General features: G+C 41.3%; 1 protein-coding gene across 2 annotated transcripts in view; it reads left to right on the top strand.

The window, feature by feature from the left end:
• kcnab1a (potassium voltage-gated channel subfamily A regulatory beta subunit 1a) overlaps nt 1-22,768 on the top strand; it is a 133,107-nt gene that overhangs the window by 39,065 nt on the left and 71,274 nt on the right. Inside the window, exon 1 of one of the 2 annotated variants that reach the window (XM_085371706.1) lies at nt 15,125-15,333. The exons of the other annotated variant lie outside the window; for it this stretch is intronic. Within the exon in view, the coding sequence (XP_085227832.1) occupies nt 15,125-15,333 (209 nt within the window). Of the gene's footprint in view, nt 1-15,124; nt 15,334-22,768 lie in introns of those variants that run through there. 2 annotated transcript variants of the gene reach the window in all.

Raw genomic sequence — 22,768 nt, 5'->3', positions numbered from 1 at the left:
GCCTTTCTTGGTCACCGTCGTTTCTTTCTTGAATACCTTCAACTCAATTTTCCCTTCTGCAAGTTCCTCTTGCACTTTCATCAGTTCCTCCTTCATGTTTTGAGTGTAACTCTTTGTATCTTCCATTTCTTTCTTTGCTTCCTGTATTTTAATTTTCTCTTCCTCCAACACTTTTTGAGCTTCCAACAATTCTTTCTTCATATTTTCAATCTCATTTTCTGTCTCGTGTTTACATTTTTTCTCCTCTTCAAGTTGTTGCTTCACATGCAGTAATTCCTTCCTTAGTGTTTCAGCTTCAGCCATTACATTTGCAGCGTCTTGTGTTGCCAACTGCATTTTGCTTTTTTCCTCTTCAAAAGCTTCCTGCACCTCCTGTAATTCCTGCATCACATTTCCTGCCTCCTTCTTTGCAGTTTGATATTTATTTTTGGCTTCTTGTGCTGTGCTTTTCTCTTCCTCCAATGCTTTTTGAGCTTGCAACAGTTCTTTCTTCATGTTTTCATTCTCGTTTTCTGCCTGTTGTTTTCTCATCTTCTCTCCTTTAAGTTTGAGACCCACATGCAGTAATTCCTGCAATACTACTTCAGTTTCAAACTTTGAATTTTTAGCTTCTCCTCTTGATTTTTCTGCCTCTTCTTTTAATTTGACATTTTCAGCCTGTATCATTTGAACTTTAAAATGAATCAGCTGTACTGTATTGTGAGGTGAAGCACTCGCCGATCCTCTTCTCGATCTCCCTTGATTCATTTTGGCCTTTTAAACAAAGGAACCAACGTTTTGTAGAGGAGTGAAGTGAAGTTTTCGATGTTTCTTCGTCAACTGTCGTTTGTCCTGCACAGAGATGCTGCTGTAGATGTGTCTCTAGCTGTGTCTGGATACAATGAAACATGCTGGAACTAAGTGCTTGTGTTGCACAGTTCTACTAAACATTCCATTTCATGCATGCTCCGCCCACATGGTCAGGAATGTCAGGTGCTGCATCTCCAAAAGCTGCTCCCGTTGCCTAGCAATAACAGCTGTTTACTTTTTGGGGTCTGGTTCATTGTTTAATAAAGAAAACATGTCCAAGTATTGGGTGCTGAGGCTCAGCGCATATTCTAGCCTGCTGTGTGGGTGGGCAGCTAGAAATCACTGGTGGGCAACATGAGTGAGGAGAAAACTGGAGCAGCCAAGCAGGGAGCTGCAGGTTGCTGGTTTGAGTCTCTGTTCAGATGCTGGTGTCTCCTCTCTCTGAGATGTCTGCAAACTGTCCCAGATAAAACAATAAGGATAATAAACAAACACGTGACTAAAATAACAATTATGACTCTGATGTGTTTCATGTGTAGCAGGATGGCCTCTATACAGCAGTCGCTGCAAGCATCCACATCGCCACACTTACTATTCTTTAAGCAGGCGTGCTGGGCTCCTCCTAAGGAAAGTTTGAAACTTTATTTCCTTCATGCTGGTGAACTTTTTACCAAATATTTTCATCAAAGCTTCTCCATCACTGACAGGGATTGTTTGGATCTTCACACTCATCTCCACCAACCCTAAAAAATGAGTCTCACTTTGCTCATATAATGCCAGGAGTGTCTCCATATTCCACAAAAGTCTATGCAAACATGTAACAGTATCCCATATTCATAGAAATATTATTGATATTATAACAAAAGCTGTCACCAACACAATTGTCCCAAGTGCTTTTTTTATTAGTTATTGCAAATGCTTGACTGCAGTTCTTGCTAGATGACAAAACCACTTATTAGGTTTAGAAGGAAATGACTTTTTCTACATGAGGTAAAGTTGGAGAGCTGTTTCCCCAAACTAAATGAAATCATCATTTGAAAAACTACAATCTGTATTTACTCTGAACATCTGTGTTAACATTTGAAATTGGAAACATGTAAGTGTAACAAACATGTTAAAACATAAGAAATCAGGAAGGGGCATGTATAGGAATTTCTTTTACTTATGCATTAATCACATTATTTTATTGTATGATACCTTGGTGCCACTGGATTTTAACATGTCTCACACTCATACAGTAAGACAAATGCTGGGGGTCTAGTAAGGAAGTTGGGGGAAGCAGACAACTCCACAGGAAGAGTCTTTTGTGTATTTGAGGACTCTGGTAGGAAGCAAGGGAGTGTGAACCTTAAGGTGTGAAACAGCGGTGTACTGCCTTTTGTTCCTGGAGAAGGTATTTAACTGAGAGCCATGCTAGGCTCAGGGAGACTCTGCTGACCGTCTGTCCCGCGGTCATGCAGGGACTTCATCAAGCTTGCTTGTCTGTTCTTTGTGTGTTTTGATTAAAGAATGTTAGCTACCGCTCACCGCTCGTCTGCAGGCTTTATTTAAATGGAAAACTTCCACAACAGGCAAAAAAAAAAAGCTTTTTGCTAAAAAAAAAAAAAGAGATTTAAAGCAGAAGTTTTTTGCACTGCATTTTAAAATGAAAACATATTGCATTTATTTGCAATTAAAAACACACAGAGCAGAAAGTGTGTTACTGTTTTACATCCACAGACACACAAGAAAAGAAGCAGGCAACATGAGGTCAAGTTATGGCAATTTTATTTTTGTATGTCAGTACATGCATTCAGAATAGAGTTTTTAAAAAACAAACAAACGTCCCAAGTAAAGTTTGGGGGGATTTTTGTGAAAGAAAGGTTGAGAGAGGGGGAAGGAGGAAGATGCTGCTGGGTCAGTTCTTTCTCAGCAGTCTGCTCCAGAATCCCCTCCTGTCCTCGGCTTGCTTTTCTTTTGCCTTCAGCTCTTTTAAGGTTTTGTTGAGCTGCTCCTCGGCATCTTTAAATGTTTCTTTCAGCTGCTGTTTGGCCAGTTTCCCTTTGTGTTTGAGGAGCTCTTTAGCTTCCTTTTTGTGCTTTTGTATTTCTTTAAGTTCATCTTTGCAGCCTTTCTTGGTCACCGTCGTTTCTTTCTTGAATACCTTCAACTCAATCTTCTCTTCTGCAAGTTCCTCTTGCACTTTCATCAGTTCCTCCTTCATGTTTTGAGTGTAACTCTTTGTATCTTCCATTTCTTTCTTTGCTTCCTGTATTTTAATTTTCTCTTCCTCCAACACTTTTTGAGCTTCCAACAATTCTTTCTTCATATTTTCAATCTCATTTTCTGTCTCGTGTTTACATTTTTTCTCCTCTTCAAGTTGTTGCTTCACATGCAGTAATTCCTTCCTTAGTGTTTCAGCTTCAGCCATTACATTTGCAGCGTCTTGTGTTGCCAACTGCATTTTGCTATTTTCCTCTTCAAAAGCTTCCTGCACCTCCTGTAATTCCTGCATCACATTTCCTGCCTCCTTCTTTGCAGTTTGATATTTATTTTTGGCTTCTTGTGCTGTACTTTTCTCTTCCTCCAATGCTTTTTGAGCTTGCAACAGTTCTTTCTTCGTGTTTTCATTCTCGTTTTCTGCCTGTTGTTTTCTCATCTTCTCTCCTTTAAGTTTGAGACCCACATCCAGTAATTCCTGCAATACTACTTCAGTTTCAAACTTTGAATTTTTAGCTTCTCCTCTTGATTTTTCTGCCTCTTCTTTTAATTTGACATTTTCAGCCTGTATCATTTGAAATTTAAAATGAATCAGCTGTACTGTATTGTGAGGTGAAGCACTCGCCGATCCTCTTCTCGATCTCCCTTGATTCATTTTGGCCTTTTAAACAAAGGAACCAACGTTTTGTAGAGGAGTGAAGTGAAGTTTTCGATGTTTCTTCGTCAACTGTCGTTTGTCCTGCACAGAGATGCTGCTGTAGATGTGTCTCTAGCTGTGTCTGGATACAATGAAACATGCTGGAACTAAGTGCTTGTGTTGCACAGTTCTACTAAACATTCCATTTCATGCATGCTCCGCCCACATGGTCAGGAATGTCAGGTGCTGCATCTCCAAATGCTGCTCCCGTTGCCTAGCAATAACAGCTGTTTACTTTTTGGGCTCTGGTTCATTGTTTAATAAAGAAAACATGTCCAAGTATTGGGTGCTGAGGCTCAGCGCATATTCTAGCCTGCTGTGTGGGTGGGCAGCTAGAAATCACTGGTGGGCAACATGAGTGAGGAGAAAACTGGAGCAGCCAAGCAGGGAGCTGCAGGTTGCTGGTTTGAGTCTCTGTTCAGATGCTGGTGTCTCCTCTCTCTGAGATGTCTGCAAACTGTCCCAGATAAAACAATAAGGATAATAAACAAACACGTGACTAAAATAACAATTATGACTCTGATGTGTTTCATGTGTAGCAGGATGGCCTCTATACAGCAGTCGCTGCAAGCATCCACATCGCCACACTTACTATTCTTTAAGCAGGCGTGCTGGGCTCCTCCTAAGGAAAGTTTGAAACTTCATTTCCTTCATGCTGGTGAACTTTTTACCAAATATTTTCATCAAAGCTTCTCCATCACTGACAGGGATTGTTTGGATCTTCACACTCATCTCCACCAACCCTAAAAAATGAGTCTCACTTTGCTCATATAATGCCAGGAGTGTCTCCATATTCCACAAAAGTCTATGCAAACATGTAACAGTATCCCATATTCATAGAAATATTATTGATATTATAACAAAAGCTGTCACCAACACAATTGTCCCAAGTGCTTTTTTTATTAGTTATTGCAAATGCTTGACTGCAGTTCTTGCTAGATGACAAAACCACTTATTAGGTTTAGAAGGAAATGACTTTTTCTACATGAGGTAAAGTTGGAGAGCTGTTTCCCCAAACTAAATGAAATCATCATTTGAAAAACTACAATCTGTATTTACTCTGAACATCTGTGTTAACATTTGAAATTGGAAACATGTAAGTGTAACAAACATGTTAAAACATAAGAAATCAGGAAGGGGCATGTATAGGAATTTCTTTTACTTATGCATTAATCACATTATTTTATTGTATGATACCTTGGTGCCACTGGATTTTAACATGTCTCACACTCATACAGTAAGACAAATGCTGGGGGTCTAGTAAGGAAGTTGGGGGAAGCAGACAACTCCACAGGAAGAGTCTTTTGTGTCTTTGAGGACTCTGGTAGGAAGCAAGGGAGTGTGAACCTTAAGGTGTGAAACAGCTGTGTACTGCCTTTTGTTCCTGGAGAAGGTATTTAACTGAGAGCCATGCTAGGCTCAGGGAGACTCTGCTGACCGTCTGTCCCGCGGTCATGCAGGGACTTCATCAAGCTTGCTTGTCTGTTCTTTGTGTGTTTTGATTAAAGAATGTTAGCTACCGCTCACCGCTCGTCTGCAGGCTTTATTTAAATGGAAAACTTCCACAACAGGCAAAAAAAAAAGCTTTTTGCTAAAAAAAAAGAAAAAAGATTTAAAGCAGAAGTTTTTTGCACTGCATTTTAAAATGAAAACATATTGCATTTATTTGCAATTAAAAACACACAGAGCAGAAAGTGTGTTACTGTTTTACATCCACAGACACACAAGAAAAGAAGCAGGCAACATGAGGTCAAGTTATGGCAATTTTATTTTTGTATGTCAGTACATGCATTCAGAATAGAGTTTTTAAAAAACAAACAAACGTCCCAAGTAAAGTTTGGGGGGATTTTTGTGAAAGAAAGGTTGAGAGAGGGGGAAGGAGGAAGATGCTGCTGGGTCAGTTCTTTCTCAGCAGTCTGCTCCAGAATCCCCTCCTGTCCTCGGCTTGCTTTTCTTTTGCCTTCAGCTCTTTTAAGGTTTTGTTGAGCTGCTCCTCGGCATCTTTAAACGTTTCTTTCAGCTGCTGTTTGGCCAGTTTCCCTTTGTGTTTGAGGAGCTCTTTAGCTTCCTTTTTGTGCTTTTGTATTTCTTTAAGTTCATCTTTGCAGCCTTTCTTGGTCACCGTCGTTTCTTTCTTGAATACCTTCAACTCAATTTTCCCTTCTGCAAGTTCCTCTTGCACTTTCATCAGTTCCTCCTTCATGTTTTGAGTGTAACTCTTTGTATCTTCCATTTCTTTCTTTGCTTCCTGTATTTTAATTTTCTCTTCCTCCAACACTTTTTGAGCTTCCAACAATTCTTTCTTCATATTTTCAATCTCATTTTCTGTCTCGTGTTTACATTTTTTCTCCTCTTCAAGTTGTTGCTTCACATGCAGTAATTCCTTCCTTAGTGTTTCAGCTTCAGCCATTACATTTGCAGCGTCTTGTGTTGCCAACTGCATTTGGCTTTTTTCCTCTTCAAAAGCTTCCTGCACCTCCTGTAATTCCTGCATCACATTTCCTGCCTCCTTCTTTGCAGTTTGATATTTATTTTTGGCTTCTTGTGCTGTGCTTTTCTCTTCCTCCAATGCTTTTTGAGCTTGCAACAGTTCTTTCTTCATGTTTTCATTCTCGTTTTCTGCCTGTTGTTTTCTCATCTTCTCTCCTTTAAGTTTGAGACCCACATCCAGTAATTCCTGCAATACTACTTCAGTTTCAAACTTTGAATTTTTAGCTTCTCCTCTTGATTTTTCTGCCTCTTCTTTTAATTTGACATTTTCAGCCTGTATCATTTGAAATTTAAAATGAATCAGCTGTACTGTATTGTGAGGTGAAGCACTCGCCGATCCTCTTCTCGATCTCCCTTGATTCATTTTGGCCTTTTAAACAAAGGAACCAACGTTTTGTAGAGGAGTGAAGTGAAGTTTTCGATGTTTCTTCGTCAACTGTCGTTTGTCCTGCACAGAGATGCTGCTGTAGATGTGTCTCTAGCTGTGTCTGGATACAATGAAACATGCTGGAACTAAGTGCTTGTGTTGCACAGTTCTACTAAACATTCCATTTCATGCATGCTCCGCCCACATGGTCAGGAATGTCAGGTGCTGCATCTCCAAATGCTGCTCCCGTTGCCTAGCAATAACAGCTGTTTACTTTTTGGGCTCTGGTTCATTGTTTAATAAAGAAAACATGTCCAAGTATTGGGTGCTGAGGCTCAGCGCATATTCTAGCCTGCTGTGTGGGTGGGCAGCTAGAAATCACTGGTGGGCAACATGAGTGAGGAGAAAACTGGAGCAGCCAAGCAGGGAGCTGCAGGTTGCTGGTTTGAGTCTCTGTTCAGATGCTGGTGTCTCCTCTCTCTGAGATGTCTGCAAACTGTCCCAGATAAAACAATAAGGATAATAAACAAACACGTGACTAAAATAACAATTATGACTCTGATGTGTTTCATGTGTAGCAGGATGGCCTCTATACAGCAGTCGCTGCAAGCATCCACATCGCCACACTTACTATTCTTTAAGCAGGCGTGCTGGGCTCCTCCTAAGGAAAGTTTGAAACTTCATTTCCTTCATGCTGGTGAACTTTTTACCAAATATTTTCATCAAAGCTTCTCCATCACTGACAGGGATTGTTTGGATCTTCACACTCATCTCCACCAACCCTAAAAAATGAGTCTCACTTTGCTCATATAATGCCAGGAGTGTCTCCATATTCCACAAAAGTCTATGCAAACATGTAACAGTATCCCATATTCATAGAAATATTATTGATATTATAACAAAAGCTGTCACCAACACAATTGTCCCAAGTGCTTTTTTTATTAGTTATTGCAAATGCTTGACTGCAGTTCTTGCTAGATGACAAAACCACTTATTAGGTTTAGAAGGAAATGACTTTTTCTACATGAGGTAAAGTTGGAGAGCTGTTTCCCCAAACTAAATGAAATCATCATTTGAAAAACTACAATCTGTGTTTACTCTGAACATCTGTGTTAACATTTGAAATTGGAAACATGTAAGTGTAACAAACATGTTAAAACATAAGAAATCGGGAAGGGGCATGTATAGGAATTTCTTTTACTTATGCATTAATCACATTATTTTATTGTATGATACCTTGGTGCCACTGGATTTTAACAAGGGTCTGTTATGCAGAAATAACAGATTGTGTACTTACCTCACTAAAATAAAGGCATTTGCAATTGCATAGATTAATATTCATGCTTCATGGAATTAACTGCATAGATCATATTCATAGATGTAATATGCTTCACAGAACATGCCGTATTTCTCCAAATTATAGCCCAGACATATAATATTCAAAATTAATTTGGACCCCAGGTGTTTAAAAGAACCAGGTTGCTATATGTGGCCCGCTGAATAATTGGGGACGTATGATTATGAAAACAATTATTAAGCACTGATGTTCTAACACTACCCAATACAATATTAAATCAATTCAAAAATATTTTACTTGATCCCACAATTAAAAAAAAACCCCCCAAAAAAACCCCAAAACTTAGGTGCAGCAACAGTGGGTATTTTCACACATACTAGTGGGATACAGCAGTACTTTGTTTTATTTTTTAACATCTGCCATTTCAATATTTTAGAAAAAGCTAGCATTGACTAATTTTTAAACTTAAAACAAGCAGTCAGACAATCATGCACAGGCCTGGACTGGGACAACATTTCAGGCTTTTATTTTGGTGTGACACCCTGGGGAACTTCAGCTACTTTCTGTCAGAGACCGTTGGCAACACTGATGGTTTCATGAGACACCCTCCCTCTCTCAGACACACTTGCCCCGCCCCGTGAGCGAGTATCTTAATCATCAGTAAGTAGGAGAGACTTTCTATCCAATCAGAGGTGAGGAAGGCGGGACCTGCCCCTACTTACTGATGAGTAAGATACTCTTTAAGCACACATCAATAAATACAGTTAATAATTCAAACTCTCAGAGCAGTCTTTGTTTTTTACTGAACGTTTCGCGTTGGCTTTATTTGTTTTGCTGCTGAAAAATCTCCCTACAGCTGGAGTTCATGATGCTGCTGTGTCCCAGTGTTTCCCCGCAGTGCGAACAGCTGAGCGGATTATGAAGCAGATACGGGAGCAAAGCGGTATCTGCATGACAGAACAAGCGACTACTGCCGCGCACATTTTTAAATTCAAGCAAACATGCTTCAGAGCTTTTTCAGAAAGTTCTGGTGCTGCTAAAACAAAGCCGCCAGTTACAGCTGGGAGAAAGCTTTCAGTGAGCTCTCCGGGATGATGAGCTAAAGTGAAGATCAATGGGGAGAAGCAGACGGATGCAACAGCTGTTTTTTAAGAGTTTTAAAACACGACTGTTGGGAATAATCTGCCCAACAGTCGTGTTTGATGGCAATGAGGCATGTTGTATAGAGCGCTTTGAGTACTCCGGGAGAGTAGAAAAGCGCTACATAAGAATCAGTCCATTTACCAGTGTTCATAGAATCTCAAAGACATAGGCTACCGGATTTAAGTTTGTTTACCTGCTTTATGTGTTGACCCAGAAACAGAGCCACCACAACTTAAGGATTGCCGCTCTCATTTCTCAAAAAAAAGAATAATTAAAAATCATCTGACGTCCATTTTCATTTCCATCAAGGCAGGAAAGTAGTTTGCAAAGACCGCGATTGTAATTATTGGGGGTGTCCAAATTCATGGGCTGCATCCTCCCGGGGACGCATTTGTAGACCGATTACGTCACAGCGACGCGCCGAAGGCTGACCAATGCGTCCTCCTTTTCCCCGAAGGATTTGAAGGATGGGTCGGGTGTGTCCTTCATGGCCCACCATATCCCAGAATTCATAGCGCGGCCCAGCCAAACTCCAGTTTCCGGCAATGGCAGCCACTACTAAGTTTTAAAATTACTCTTATTATTCTTTCTGGGTCATATAATAAACTTTTAACATATTTTCAGGCGAGAATGTGGGTGTGTAAACTTCAAATATCTGCTCGGTTTATCAAGATATCACATATTCGCAAAAGTGCTTCGACGTTTTCGGAGACGTCTGTTACCCAACAGCTCGATAGCTAGCCGGGAGCTCGAGAACGGCACAACTCCCGGCACATCATTTTCAGATCACCGCTGTCTTTCGCTACTCAGGTTAAACGTAGGTTTACATCCGGCCTACCCGACCTTCTGAGGACCCGGCCCACATAGCTCGCGAAGGCCGGGTCCTCAGGAGGATTCAGCCCATGAATTTGGACACGACCTCAGTGTTCCGATTACCAGTCCGGGACTGGTCATGCATGCTGACTGATAAAAAGCGCACCACGAACACATTTCATTGCAACTTACCGGCAGTTGTCTAGACGGTTAACAGACAGCAACAGATTCAAAGTTTCATTTCAAGTAATGGTGCATTACACAGACCTAAGCAATACAAGTAAAGTGTAATAGCTCATCACTTCAAAAATTACCATTTGCATGCGCTATTATATATTATTCACCCTGTGTAAATAGCTTACCTTCACTTCTGTGGTTCGATCGGGTTCGATGGAAGCCGAAAAAAAGACCCAGAATTTTCTTGCAGTCCCACTCAGTCAAAAAGCGCGGTCTGGCGCATGCGCAACATAAGACTCACGGTTTGGGGGTATATTTTACTGCATTTTTTAATGTAATGTTGTTACTCTTAAGAAAAGGGTATAATAAACCCATTACTTTATAATTCCTTGGCTGAGTGCAATAATAGAGTAAATTTTATATGATTTGCATAGATTATATATACCTTTCTCCAAAATAGCTTTTATCAGTGCAGCTCGTCAGATTGACAGGAAACGAGTAGCTTTTATTGTCGTAAGGACAAACGTCCCTGATGCTGTTGACTTACATCATCGCTCTCAGAGCAAAACGGCAAACAAAGTTGTAATTATGCAGTATGTACAACACAAACAGAGAACGATGTGCTGTAGTTCATTAATTTTAACAGCTCTCTAACATTTTTTACTTGTTTCTGAGAAAGAAATTGATTTTGTCATACTAAGATTTTATACACAACATATTTAATGCACAACAAAGAATGAAATAAGCAAATCAAACATTTTCTGCTGACGCTGCGAGAAATTAAAAGCCAAGTCTGATTTTTTGGAAGTATAATTTGTTCGTAATCTACTATTAGAAATTATATGTGAGCGACTTTTAACCAAAAATCACATGAATAGATGCTCTAGGTAGAAAATACATCACGCAGAATTGTTGGCTGTGACAGCGGTGTGTAATACTGCGCTTCAAAATAACCCAAACACATGCTGCATCATATTAATGAATAATCAATTTTTCCACATCACTGCATAATTTTGCACACAAGACACATCGGTAAAAACAACTTGGACATTTCTTAATTTGCCCGGTGGGCCGATGGTGATTTTTCGCTTTTATGGGCCGATGATTTTTATTTTTTGTGATGGTATAAACAATGAAAGGTGGTGAATTGGCCAGATGCTGGTGGTGGCTATGGCAGAGCTTCCACAGAGGCCAGCAGGTGGATGAGGGAAGGGGAGGCAGGGGGAGGAGAGACCTGAGACAGCTGTAAAAGCTGCTGGTCATGATATCGGTTTGGTTATCTGGTGACAGGAGGAGATGTCCTTACTGAATCATCAGAGCTGGACAGGTGATGGAGAAACAGGTTCACCTTTTAGGTGACATGAATGAGTTGAATTTATAAACTGTTTCTGAGAGACAAATAACACCAGGATGCTTTTCTAAGTAGCTGACAGCTGATAACTGTGCAGAGGCGGGTCTAGCAAAGTTTTGCCAGGGGGGCCAGGTGGGGCATTAACAGGGAAACGGGGGCACAAAGAAATACTTTTCTTTCTTATTCTCATTTCAAATGTCTAGCTTTTAATAAATAATTATCTGAATCTTATAACCAAAGTTTTTATCTGATGTAAAATCTATAGAAATCATACATATACCAACAAGACTGTACATCACTGTCACAACAGCGTCTTTATGGCTTTTCCTGTAATACTTGGTGGGCCGGTCTCTAGTCAAAATGCCCGGGCCGATTTTTTGTCATAGTCCAGCCCTAAATGCTGAGAGTCCTTAGCTGTATACATTTTCATTTACATTTGATAAATTCTAAAAATGTATCATTTTTTGAAAAGTAGAATTGACTTGTGCGGGTTAAAACGAGTTAGTGAATATAAAATTCCTCTAAACTGACCAATAAATTTGAATTGATAGAAGTTGATTTGTGGTTTGGATTACTAACATCAGCCATTACTAACACATCAGTCTTTGCCGAGCAAAACACTGAAATCCATCTTTAGCAAAGACAAAAAGTGTAGCAGTTTCTAAACCTTCAACTAACTCGGGTGTATAATTTCTAAAGATTTGCGCTATTTTGAGAAATGACAAATTTCCAGAGTACAGACAATATAGCAGGGATGCTGTTCTCCACAGATACAACATAACAAAACTGAGAGATTGCCAGTGATTCCCACTTCTAATCTACATAAACACTCATTCGTAGCTTGAGGTATCTCATGAGTGGGCTTTTGCTGACAAAGCTTATGACCCAGCATAAATACAACATGCGTGCACCCTCCCACCCACACCCACACACACACACACACACACACACACACACACACACACACACACACACACACACACACACACACACGTGCAAAAGTAGGACACCGTCTTGCGCTCAGAGTTATGGATGTGTCATCACTTGCTGCTTATGGGGCAGCTGCAGGGAAAACAAAAACAAAGCAGAGACAATAAACAGAGAAAAAAGGCTCAAAATGTGCAAACTAATTAATGGATCATAGAAACAGGGCCACATTTTAAGCTCACAAGATATTTTAGTCCACAGTCCTGATATTGTAATCTGGCAGTTCTTAAGTTAGTTGGACGGCCCTAAATATTTCACATAGATCAGTAATGTATGTGCCTTCATGGGACACAGCTGCAAAAACTCCTGTGGGCTGACTGCTAGAGCATTTTCAGTTTACCTTGACCCAAAGAGAGAGCCAGAAGTGATACGTCGTTTAACTACCCCTGAAGTTTTAAAATACCCGTCATTACTCACCATTAAATCAAACCCAGAGTGTTGTAATTGTAATTGATGTTCAAATCCTGACAGTGTTGTTTGCGTGGATGTGTGGATGCGAAACTTAATGTATTTTCTGATTTTTCTGCGAAGTGAACTGCCAATTTGTTTGAGCTGGGTATTTTATGACACAACAGGATTCAGGTTTCAGTATAAAATGTATGTACTTAGATGTTGGGAAAGTTAAATCATCTGACAGAAGCTTCGGTGAAACAATGGGACAGTTTTTGAACCAACATGTCTACCTGACTTAATGCAACAGATGTTGAAACCTCACTGTTTTTGTTTCGTTTTGTTTTTCTTGTTCTTTTTTGTTTGTTTGCTTCTTGCTTTTGGTTGTTGTATTTTTGTATTTGTTGTTATAAAATGCAAAATCTAATAAATACTTGAAATTTGAAATGTATGTACTTATGCACTGTATGTATTTGTAAAAAACAACAATGTGATATTTACACACACACACACACACACACACACACACACACACACACACACACACACACACACACACACACACACACACACACACAAAAGACAGTCTGGAGCAGAATGCTCCATTTACCTCTGTTTGATACCCCTCATCGAATTACTGACAAGCACACAACAATAACACCTTACAACACACACACAGTCACACACACACAATTGGATGTGCTGCGATCAAACACACAAAGATTTATAAATTCTGTCTCTTCTCAGCTTTGTTTAGCCTCAGCCTGCTCCTTTGCGGTCATTTTCTTTCTCCTGATCCCAGTTTCTCCACACCTCCCTCATTTCATTCATCCATCCTCTTCTCATTCTCTTTGATTTGTAGCTGCCTTTTCAGTTCGATGGATCATGTGCTAGGGGATTTCGGAAAACTGTTACTTTATGTCAGCAAATACTGTATAATCCTGACTTGCACATTTTTTATGTATGCTGCAACATCCATTTAATTTTCTAGTTACAAGCTTTATAAGCCAAAATTTCTCATTCATTCTGGTTTCAGGATGTGGCTTGGTGATAGGATATCTCACCCTTTTACCCAGTGTTGGGTACAACTAGTGCTAGTTGTACCCAACACTGAAAGCCTTTGAGACAAATAAGTAAAAAAAAACGGATGTAGTAAAAGACAAAAAAGAGAGGAAAAGAAAAAAAATGAAATGGCTCAGAGAGGATCGTGGCTTAGCTTTGCTGCACTGACATTAAAGGTGCAGGAAGGAACCTTAGAAGTGTGTGACAGGTGAGCAGCAGTGAGAGACGGTGAGTGAGACAGGTAGAGTGGGAGCTAGAGAGAGAGCGCAACCGAGAGCGAGTGGGAGTGAGTGAGAGAGAGAGGCTGTCTGCTGCACCACATCTCTTTCAGTTCCCCTGAAGGTGCGCTTTTGGTAAATGTGGCTTCCCTGCTGAGAAAAAACAACAAAAAAATAAAAATAAAGAGAAGCCGGAGGAGCTCAAAACGAGCAGAGCGTCCAAAAACTGAGAACAAACATCAGTTAACGAGGGAGTCGGAAGAGTGGGGGGAGAAAAGAGAGGGGGAAACTGGGGCACGGGCACATTAGTAACACGCATTAACAAAGGACCACCGAGGAGAAGAAGTGAGGAGACGCAGGGGGGTGGGGGGTGCTGATGGCAAAAAAGTGCGATGGGGCACAGTGACAGCACCTGAGAGTGACTCCTCTGCTTTGTTTTGTCTGTCCTTGCTGCCCTGTCTCCTTATCCCTTTCCTGACCCTGTCCCCTCCTCCTCCTCCTCCCTCGCGCTCTCTCGCACATGCTATCGCTCGCTCTCTCTTCCCACAGTCAGACCAGGGAGAGCGCAGCGCCTGGGTCGCATCTCCATCTCTCTTGTTTCTCTTTCGCTCCTCTGCCATCCTGCTGCACCCTCTCCACCTCCACTTATTGTCATTCTGCAGCTGAAACCCTGTTAGGAAAAACAAAAATCCCCCGGCTCTGCATCAGAGGCAAGACACAGGAGAAGGAAAAACCAGCGGGGGAAATAGATTGGGGATCCCTCACAGAACTGAGGAGTCTTTGTTCTTCTCTAGCTTTTGATGACTGACCTGTTCTGCTGACTCTCCTCTGAAAGGAAATACTTAAAATGGGACACTTGATTTGAGCACAGAAGGAAAAAAAAAAGAGGAAAAGCTTTTCTTTCTTCCTTTTTTCTTCTTGCCGGTTTATCTTGCTTCACAGAACAAAGTGGTGCACATGGAGAGGGAGCATTTGCGAGAGAGCGACTGAAGACTGAAGTCCATTTACGAGGAAAATAAAAGCGAGAGACGAGGAGAACCCGAACAGAGACTGAGCTGAAGAGTCAAACAGAGGCTCCTTTCCCCTCCTCACTCCTTGTCCCGTCTGTAGTTTTCCTCTTCGCTCCCCCGACTGAAGCCCAGCCATGCAGGTGTCCATCGCCTGTACGGACCACAACCTGAAGAGGGGCAATGGGGACCACAGCAAGCAGAGCGCCACCAGCCCCAATGTGGTCAACCAGGCCAGGGCCAAGTTCCGTACCGTGGCCATCATCGCGCGAAGCTTCGGCTCCTTCACGCCACGCCACATCTCACTCAAGGAGTCGACGGGAAAACACACTGGCATGAAGTACAGGTGTGTTAGAGTATGTGTGAATAATGTGCAGTGCACTAAAGCGACTTTGTTTTCTTGTGTGTCCATCTCATTTACTGTATCCCAATATTTTTCTGTTATACTTACCTACAAAAATGCCCTCATATCAGTGGAGATGTGTCTATATTCTTTAATCAGTTTCAGTGTTGACGTGACATTTGATCATGTGTTTTTAGCAAATGTTTTTTTTCTCCAAAATAGGGACCCAAAGTTTTCAGATAAAGACTCTTTAGATGCATCAGCTCTTATTTAAAAAACAACAACAACAAAAATGATTGTTATCTATATCTGTAGTGACTTTCTCTGCCTTTAATCGGAAGCACCTTCTGCCAAACCTGTGTTATATTTGCTGTGAGCTTGCGCTACACTTTTAAAAATTGTGATCTGCAGACTCCAGACTGATCATTAAGTCGTGCAGAAGCTGCTCAGCCTGACGGGACTCGTAAATATAAACGCCGTCGTCTACGTGCCGGGAGATTACCGACAGCTCCCTCGGGTTCATTGCCTGTTCTGTCCGTTGCTCTGACTGCCTCGCTCCTTACAGTTCATTTACACTTTCTTTATGTCTCACACATCGTCTCGCACACATCTTTAAACCTCTCCGTCTTCCTCTCAAATGCTGAAATTCTCATGTCTCAGAAAGCCATGAATGGAAGCAGAGTCTTCTTGCTCCTGCCTCTCTCCCACACACCTAAACACTTTTCTGTCTCCTCTTCTCTCGGCCTCTCTGTGGTGTGCAGAGACAGCTCTGCAGTGTGGGCAGAGCGTCTGAGTTGGATTTGACCTCAGCAGTATTGCTGCTCAGCTGACTTGTGTGTTTGACTCTCATCGCCCGGAGCTTCGAATCTTATGTAAAATATGGTGGCATCGCTTCATTTCCGAATCTCTGCGGATGACGGCGAAATCGAGCTGAAAAGCACGTGTCAGAGGGTCTGAAATGACTGCTGGTTTCTGTGCGCGTAGCGATGAGACGGTGATGCACTGCGTTCTATTAAATAAAGCTGTTTTTATAAAAGTCAACACTGTGCCAAAGCAGAAACTCGATCTGGCAGCGATTTTGCTGCAGCTGGTAAGTGTGTGGCATCTGAAGCCAAATCAAAAATCTGCAAATGTGGCTACTTTTCATGCTCTGATGGTGATGAAAATGGTAATCGATGGAGAAAAACATTTTTCCACTTCCAACTTTGAGCAAAAGTGCAAGTTTTTTTTTCTTCTTCATTTTTTTGGATGGAAAGTGTGAAGGTATTGAACCATTGTTAGTATGAGTGATTTTATTCAACTTCAGCAAACATCAGTTGACAGCTCAGAGTTACAGTTTACTGTGAGGGCGTCTGGATGCCTTGTTGATTACTTGTGACATGGGTGCATTTGCTTTGCACATTGAAAGGTAACTGAAGTCTTCCTCACTCCTTTTTTATTGGCCAGAGCTGCAGAGAACACACAAACTGATTATCAACAAAACATAGTGGCTGTACTAAATATTCTCTAATGCTTAATGATGTTCGGAATAACGATGTGATGATTTATCCTCTAGTCTATTAATCGTCATTCTTTATCCTGGATATGTTGGCTTGGAAAATTGTAAAACTTTTCAGGCTAAGAGCTTCATTACATACTCACTGGAATATGAACTTGTCTAGACGCCGGGTTATGTAAGTGGGTCGTGATACTGCATGACCAGTAACTAGAGACAGGTGATACGTCACCCTGTGATGAACACCTGTGACGCACCTGAAGTCAAATTTGCAGAGCTACACTTGGCAAGGAAACTGTGTTATTAACATGAAGAGCCAAAGGAGTCTAAAAACATTATCCCACTTAAACTTTGCAGTCATAAACCGCCACAGAGATCATCCCAGCGTTGTTTACCATAGTGCCGCGTCAGCGCTTTGATGATGTGAATTTAGACGCTCGCAGTAAGCTTTGGGAAGATCAGCGATTCACCTCACAGTGGGGGTCAAACGAGTATTGATTGAGCCGCCTTGAAAACAGACGTGGTTGGCAATAGCGCTGACATTACTGTGATGTCAGTAATTACAAGCACTGCAAATGAATTGCAGTCATTCCTTACTGATCATCAAATGAAGTAAACTAAAAAAGAAAATCCCAACATGTTGAGGTGATGTGGAGAGCTTACTGTTGTGGGTTTACTGTTAACGTTCTTCTGCTGCTGATGTGGGAAGAAAACAAGCAACAAGCAGACAGTTGGCTACAGTGATGCCATGAGAGTAGTGTTGTGTGTGTGCCAGGATGTTACAGCTTTAGTCGTGCTTATGTCAGCACAAATATGCCCACAGTTCAGGCAGAGTGTGTCTGTGTATATATAATATATATAACAGCTTAACAATTTAGTTTTTCCAGTTCAACTTTAAATGGAGCTCTGTACACATCTGCACACACTCCCTTAAACATGGCTCCCTGTACAGGAGAGTGAGCCATATGCCAGCACAGTCATCCTGTCAGTTTGTCTTCAAGCTTTCAGTTGACAGACGGTGGTGAAAACATGACTTGTGACAATAGACGAGGACAGGCTAGAGTTTCTTCTCACTGCTGCACAGAAACAATGAGCAGAAAGATGGAGAGAAAAGAGGAGAGAGATGGAAACGAAAAGAGACGGAGAGACGATACCAGCGCGAGTGCTAATCGTTCCACGCAGCATTGTCTTCTCCTGACAGTAATGCTGATGGACAGTATGGGAGGAGATAGTCCCACACTGTCCATCTCTACCACTCTTTCCCATCTCTCTCTCTGCTTCTTTTCGTTTCAGGAAGTGAACCCGGGGTTGCGCACACCATCTGCTCTGGCACTGCAGTGTAGGTGAAAGCATGACAACAGGAGAGGTGTTTCATTCTCTGCGTGCACCTGTGCGTGTGTGTATGTGCTCCTCACAGCACAATAATACACACACACTCTGCTGCCGCTGCAGCACAGGCCTGCAGTGTTTATTCCCTTTAAATACAAAGTTATTTGTTTTGTGCCTCGAACCACAAAATAATTAATCATAAACGTCTTTGTGAATTGTGGTGAAAAAAAAAAGTCAAAAAACGATCAAACTAGCACAATGCGGCTTCTGTTTGTTTTGTACAGCGCACCCACTGGGCATGTCCGCCTTTGTAAAAGATCGACGTAACCACTGTGATGTCAACTGTTTTGAAGCCGCTGCCTTTTGTGCTCATTTTGAAGCTAAATACGATGATATTTGGATGAGAGGCTCGAGCTCGGGAGTGATCCGCTGATGCTAAACCAAGATGTGATGGGAAGGTTGTAATTTACTGTTAGAAGTAATTTACTGCAAAAAGCAAAATGTTTGACTTTTATTACAAGAACCAAGGGAATGAGGGAAGTACACCAATAAATATGTCATTACTAGTCATAGAGATCAAAACTTTTTTTGCCCCTACAAGACTGTGAACAGAATTATTTCTATTCTGTTGGGATTTACTTGCTTTCATAGCTATCCTCAAGCTGGTATTTGGGGAACTTCAGTTTTTGGCTCATTGTTTTTAAGGTTGAAGTTGAATCTTGGACAGGTGAAAATTTAGAGAGGGTTTGTAGTGATAGCAGTAATTTAATTGTTGTCATATTCAGTTAGGACTTGTACAGAAGTGCATCAATACTTGCCTTATTAATTCATTAGCTGATGGAATATGTTGTCGTCGTGCCGTATGCAAGTCTGACTGAGTAGAAATCATTGGAATCATTTTTGAATGATTTCAGACACGGGAACATGACTGACTTTGGAGACAGAAAAGGAACTCTAAACATGGAGACAAGAGATAAACATAAAGACAAGGCTGACTAAATGTGGGACACAGGCATGGATGACATTAGATGATTAGATGACAAAATGAAGACGAGAAAACACAATATTACACAAAGCAGAAACACAACTAAAAGAACCAGAACCAGGAATATAAAATAAATATAAAATAAATCAGAATCTAAAGAGTCTAAATACATAAACACAGAGTCACAGACCCAGGACCATATAAATATAAATATAAAAAAGTAGGAGAGATTTGTAACTTTTGATTTAAAAGAAATAAATGTGTATGTGGTTGTGAAAAGAAAGGTACACTTTTGTTTAAAACATATTGTGAAATGTCAGGTATAGCATTATGTCCACTGGCAGGTGACGTGACTAACACTGAATATCTCTTCTTCGTGGCACCTGTTAGTGGGTGGGTGCAGGTGAACATTTCATCCTCAAAGTTGATGTGTTAAAAGCAGTGAAAATGGGTGAGTGTGAGGATTTGATTGAGTTTGACAAGGACCAAATTATGATGGTTAAACTGGGTCAATCTGCAATGGTCAGTATCAAAAGTGGTCCAAGGAAGAAACAGAGGTGAATCAGCAACAGGGTAATAGGAAGCCAAGGTTCATCGATGCATGTGGTGAGTGAAGGCTGGCCCGTGTGCTCCGATCTAACAGACAAATTACTGTAGCTCGCATGGTTGATGCTGGTTCTCATTTAAAGTTGTCAGAGAGCAGATAAGGAGCTGCATAGCCTCAGACCTGTTGGGGTGCCCGTGCAGTCCAATTCAGAATTACCAACAATGGGCATGTGAGCTTCAGGACTGAGCCACAGAGCAATGGAAGGAGGTGGCTTGGTTTGATCCTGCTTTCTTTTACGTGGATAGCTGGGTGAATGTGCATCACCTACCTGGGGAACACCTGGTACCTGAATGCATAAAAATAGTTCAGGAATGGTTTAAGAGAACAGCAATGAGTTTGAGGCAATTTCCCAGATCTCCATCCAATCAGGCATCTGTGGGATGTGCTGATCCATGGAGTCCCCACCTCACAACTTACAGGACTTAAAGGATCTGTAGCTAACATCTTGGTACCAGATCACAGCACACCTTCAGGAGTCTAGTGGAGTCCATGCCTTGATGGGTCAAAGTGTAATGCCTAATTAGTGTATGATAAGCAATCATATAAGATGAATTTGATGTTAAAAAAGAGGCAGGTTGATTTGGCTAAAATTAATAATAATTAGCTGTGTATATACTTAAGTTTATTAGTACAGGAAATTCTGTATTACAAGCACAGATCCAGCTTCAGCATCAGTACTAACACAGACCCATTACAGCTTCAGCTCTAGCAGATTAACTTGTATTTGCCAATTGCCATGCAGCTCAGCCAAAGCTTTAATTTCCCATTACTGCATGCTAATGCTGATATTCAATCATCTTAGGATTCTAAATGTTTGTTTATATAAATCTCATTCTGTTTAGTATAGGTCGACTTTGTTCTACACCAACAGATGGAGAAAACTGTTTTAAAGGAGGGGGGTGGCGTTGTTGTGGGAACAGCAGGGGTGTCAGGTGTGACTGTGAGGTAATGGCAAATGGTTTACAGGACTCACGGGTCTAGTAGGAGGCTCCCTCAGCAGAATTTGGCTTAGGGCTCCAGGGAGGCGAGGACCAGCTTTGAGTTTTACTTTTGTCACAGTGCACGGCATCTGTTGGGCACCCTCCTATTCCTTTGTGCAGTCATTTCAGAGACATATGTGACTTTTACTTGTGAAGCTACCGTGGGGCTACGGATTGGCTCAGAGGAGCATAGAGAGGCAAAGTCTACACTATCTGGCAAATAAGCCTCCACTGCAGAAGCTGCTATTAGAAACATTCATGACTTTAACACCCTAAGTTGAATGGTCACATCACGAGCATGGAACATCAGCACCTCTCCCGAAGAGAACTGATATCGTGAAGTAATCTGCCTGTCTTTTGAAAAAGCTTCTGCACTGCTGAGTCTTCTCTGCCCTGCTGTTATTGCAGAAATGCGGAATCTAAACAAGCTACCGCCTTTTGCTCAGAGAAGCTCTTCTGACGAGCGGCAGCGTGGCGGGAGGACAGAGATACTGAACAAACAACAGTGTTAGATTGTTTTCTTTTGGAAATGCCGCACAGATCTAAATTTGTGACGTGATCAAAGCAACATGCTGTTGATAAAGGCTGAGTTCCAAGGTTTTCCTCCTTCTGACAGAGAGCCTGGAAGTCTTGGATTCACTTTGAATCTCTATGACTTATCTGTCCTTAGGCCTCACTTTTTGAAGAGTATTCTGTATTCTCCTAAAAGAACACGTGTAACAGAGGTGGGATCATGAAAAGCGAGGTAGTATTTACCTGAAGTGACTCTAGCTCTATGTGGTCTTTTAACAGCAGCTGTCCCTGCGTTCTCAGGTCACTGAGTACACACAGGGAACAGGATGCCACTTTACACTGTGTTTTACCAAGCGTGCTACCACCTCAATGCACCAATCGCTCTCAGGATGTCGAAGGAGTTGCCCGGGCTTCATGTTAACACTGTGTCTCACCTCGTGCTGAACCAATGTCCACCCTGTGCTTTGACAGATGTATTTGAGGACACACACACACACACACATACAGTCATGTGAAAAAGAGTTATCTCAGGACTCTTTGCAGTCCTGTGAAAACTGAGTACATCTTTACAACCTCCACAGCAACTGCTAATATTTTATTAGCAGTGCTAATAAAATGCACTTGATTAACTGATCATCATCAAGTGTGAGCACCTCTATAAAAGCAGAAGTTATGGCAGTTTGCTGGTCTAGAGCATTTTGGTGTGTGTTAACAGAGCTACGATCTTCCCAGGAGTGGACGGCCCAGCAAATTCACTCCAAGGTCAGAGGAACTACAAATACTCTGTACACTGAAAAATCTACTTCCCTCCAAAATCGAATAGGGTTGCACAACTTCTAGAACGAAGTCCTTCGGACGGATGAGACCAGGCTGGAGATCTTTAGCAGTAATGCACAGCACATGTCTGAGGATTGTTTTGCAACTACTACTGTATACAAATGTATTCTAGAGTCAAATGTGAGTGAGGCCCAGAATGCTTCATGCAACAAGCACAGCAGCAAATCTAAAACAGAAAAACTAATCGCAGCATTGCAACGGCCTAAAGTTCAAAGTTCCGACCTCAGCCTGACTGAAATGCTGTGCATACATGAATATCTCAGTGAACCTCAACTCTGTAAAGAAGAGTGGGACAAAATCCCTCCATAACAATGTGAGTATGATTAAGTCACACAGAAAACAATTACTTCACCTTATTACTGTTTATATTTGGTTCTTAGAGTTACTGAATCACGAGGTGTGCTTAATTTTTCACATGACTGTATGACAGTCACAATACCAAATTGTCCTAGCTCACTGTTCATTGTATTTTTTATTTTGCTATGAATGTGTGGGTTTGAATGTCTAATGTGTCCATCATACAAGGAGTTTAATGGGTTATAGCCAATACCAGGGATGAGTAACTGACACGCAGCAAACCAGTGGAGTGGAAACAGGAAATTCAGATAAACTGGCAAATATTCGTAACAAGAAAAATTACACGCTCACAGAAAGCTGCTTATTTATCAGTGTTTCTGCTTAATAGTATGAAG

The sequence above is a fragment of the Diplotaxodon limnothrissa genome, linkage group LG14, assembly GCF_057381915.1.
Source record: "Diplotaxodon limnothrissa isolate DT_005_m linkage group LG14, D_limnothrissa_male_GT1.1, whole genome shotgun sequence".
Lineage (NCBI taxonomy): Eukaryota > Metazoa > Chordata > Actinopteri > Cichliformes > Cichlidae > Diplotaxodon > Diplotaxodon limnothrissa.
Note: the sequence above shows the minus strand (reverse complement) of the source record. Positions and strands in the feature narration are given on the sequence as shown.